Below are 1,223 nucleotides of genomic sequence, written 5' to 3' on the forward strand. Positions count from 1 at the left end.
CTGGCCCCTCTCTGGCTGCTTCAGGGGTGTCCCTGCATCCCGAGTATCACATCCCGCCCCAAAACCGGTGGTTTGTGCAGAGGAACCGCAGCAGCGCTGCCGCCAGCCTCGCACGGGAGCGGGGGTACCCGCTGGCGCTGCGGCGCTGCCGCCCCGAGAGGCAGAGCGCTGCAGGCAGGGCAGGGGGATGTGAGAGCGGGGGGGCTCGCACACGGAGGAACGAAAAGGCCATGACTCCAGAGCTCGGATCACTGTTTTCCCAGCCCCGTGGAGACGCCAGCACGGGCTGAGATCGAAGGAGGTGTGTCTGGCAGTGGATGCAGCACGTGGTCCCAGGCTGATGGGAGACACTTGGAGGGGAGAGAGTGGGATTCAAGTCTCTGCTTGTCTCCCCGTCCCCAATCGCTGAGCTCTGTGTTGTGGGTAAAACCGAGATGGGAACCATGAAGAGGGTTCGCGGGGAAAACCGCAGATGGCAGACGTGTGCAAAGCAGATGTGCAACGGAGGTCTCTGCTAGTGCAAGAAATGATTCGCTCTTCTCCCTTCCCAGCCACGTTTCCAGGTCTGTGTCTCCCACTACAACATCTCAGATACAAGCCAGGAAGAAGAGGAGAGGGGTGAGTCTCGTTTGCCTTGGCCTTGGCTGTGATGTGTCTCTCGGTGGGTGGGAGGGTGTCAGGCTGCTCCCAGCTGTGTGCTAGGGCTCCCCGTGCTGTCCCCTGCGCGGGGGGTGCTGTTGGCACCTCCGTACTGGGGGGACACCGTGTCAAATCCACTTGACACCGTTCCCTGCTCCATCTCCCGCAGAATTCTCCTCACAGCCAACTGGAGACTTTTTTCAGAGGTTTGGCCTCAAATCTGGCAGAAAGGGGTTGAGCCAGAGGTGGAGCGGTGTCACTCGGGGCTGTCACACCTGCCACGCCATGTTTTCTTGCTAAGCTTTTGCACCCAAAACATTGAAATGGCCCCGCGCAAAGCGCCTCCCGACCCGCTGTAGCTGTCAGCCGGGGCTGTGGACCCCCGAGCTGTGGCCATCGATGCCCACCGTTTCTTCTCCCCATCCCTGGATGTCTTCAAGGCCAGGCGGGATGTGGCTTTGAGCAACCTGGTCTAGTGGAAGGTGTCCCTGCCCATGGCAGGGGGGTTGGAACTAGATGATCTTTAAGGTACCTTCCAAACCAAACACGTCTGGGATTCTATGATTCTCTCCCCCTGGATATCT

General features: G+C 59.9%; 1 protein-coding gene across 1 annotated transcript in view; it reads left to right on the plus strand.

Annotated features, from left to right (window-relative positions):
- Positions 1-551: 551 nt before the first annotated feature.
- HEYL (hes-related family bHLH transcription factor with YRPW motif-like) overlaps positions 552-1,223 on the plus strand; it is a gene marked incomplete at its 5' end in the record, with an annotated part of 3,252 nt that continues 2,580 nt past the window's right edge. Inside the window, one exon of the mRNA XM_010152809.1 lies at positions 552-618. Within this exon, the coding sequence (XP_010151111.1) occupies positions 552-618 (67 nt within the window). The remainder of the gene's footprint in view (positions 619-1,223) is intronic.

This window comes from Eurypyga helias, unplaced genomic scaffold, assembly GCF_000690775.1.
Source record: "Eurypyga helias isolate BGI_N326 unplaced genomic scaffold, ASM69077v1 scaffold27275, whole genome shotgun sequence".
Taxonomy (NCBI): Eukaryota; Metazoa; Chordata; class Aves; order Eurypygiformes; family Eurypygidae; genus Eurypyga; species Eurypyga helias.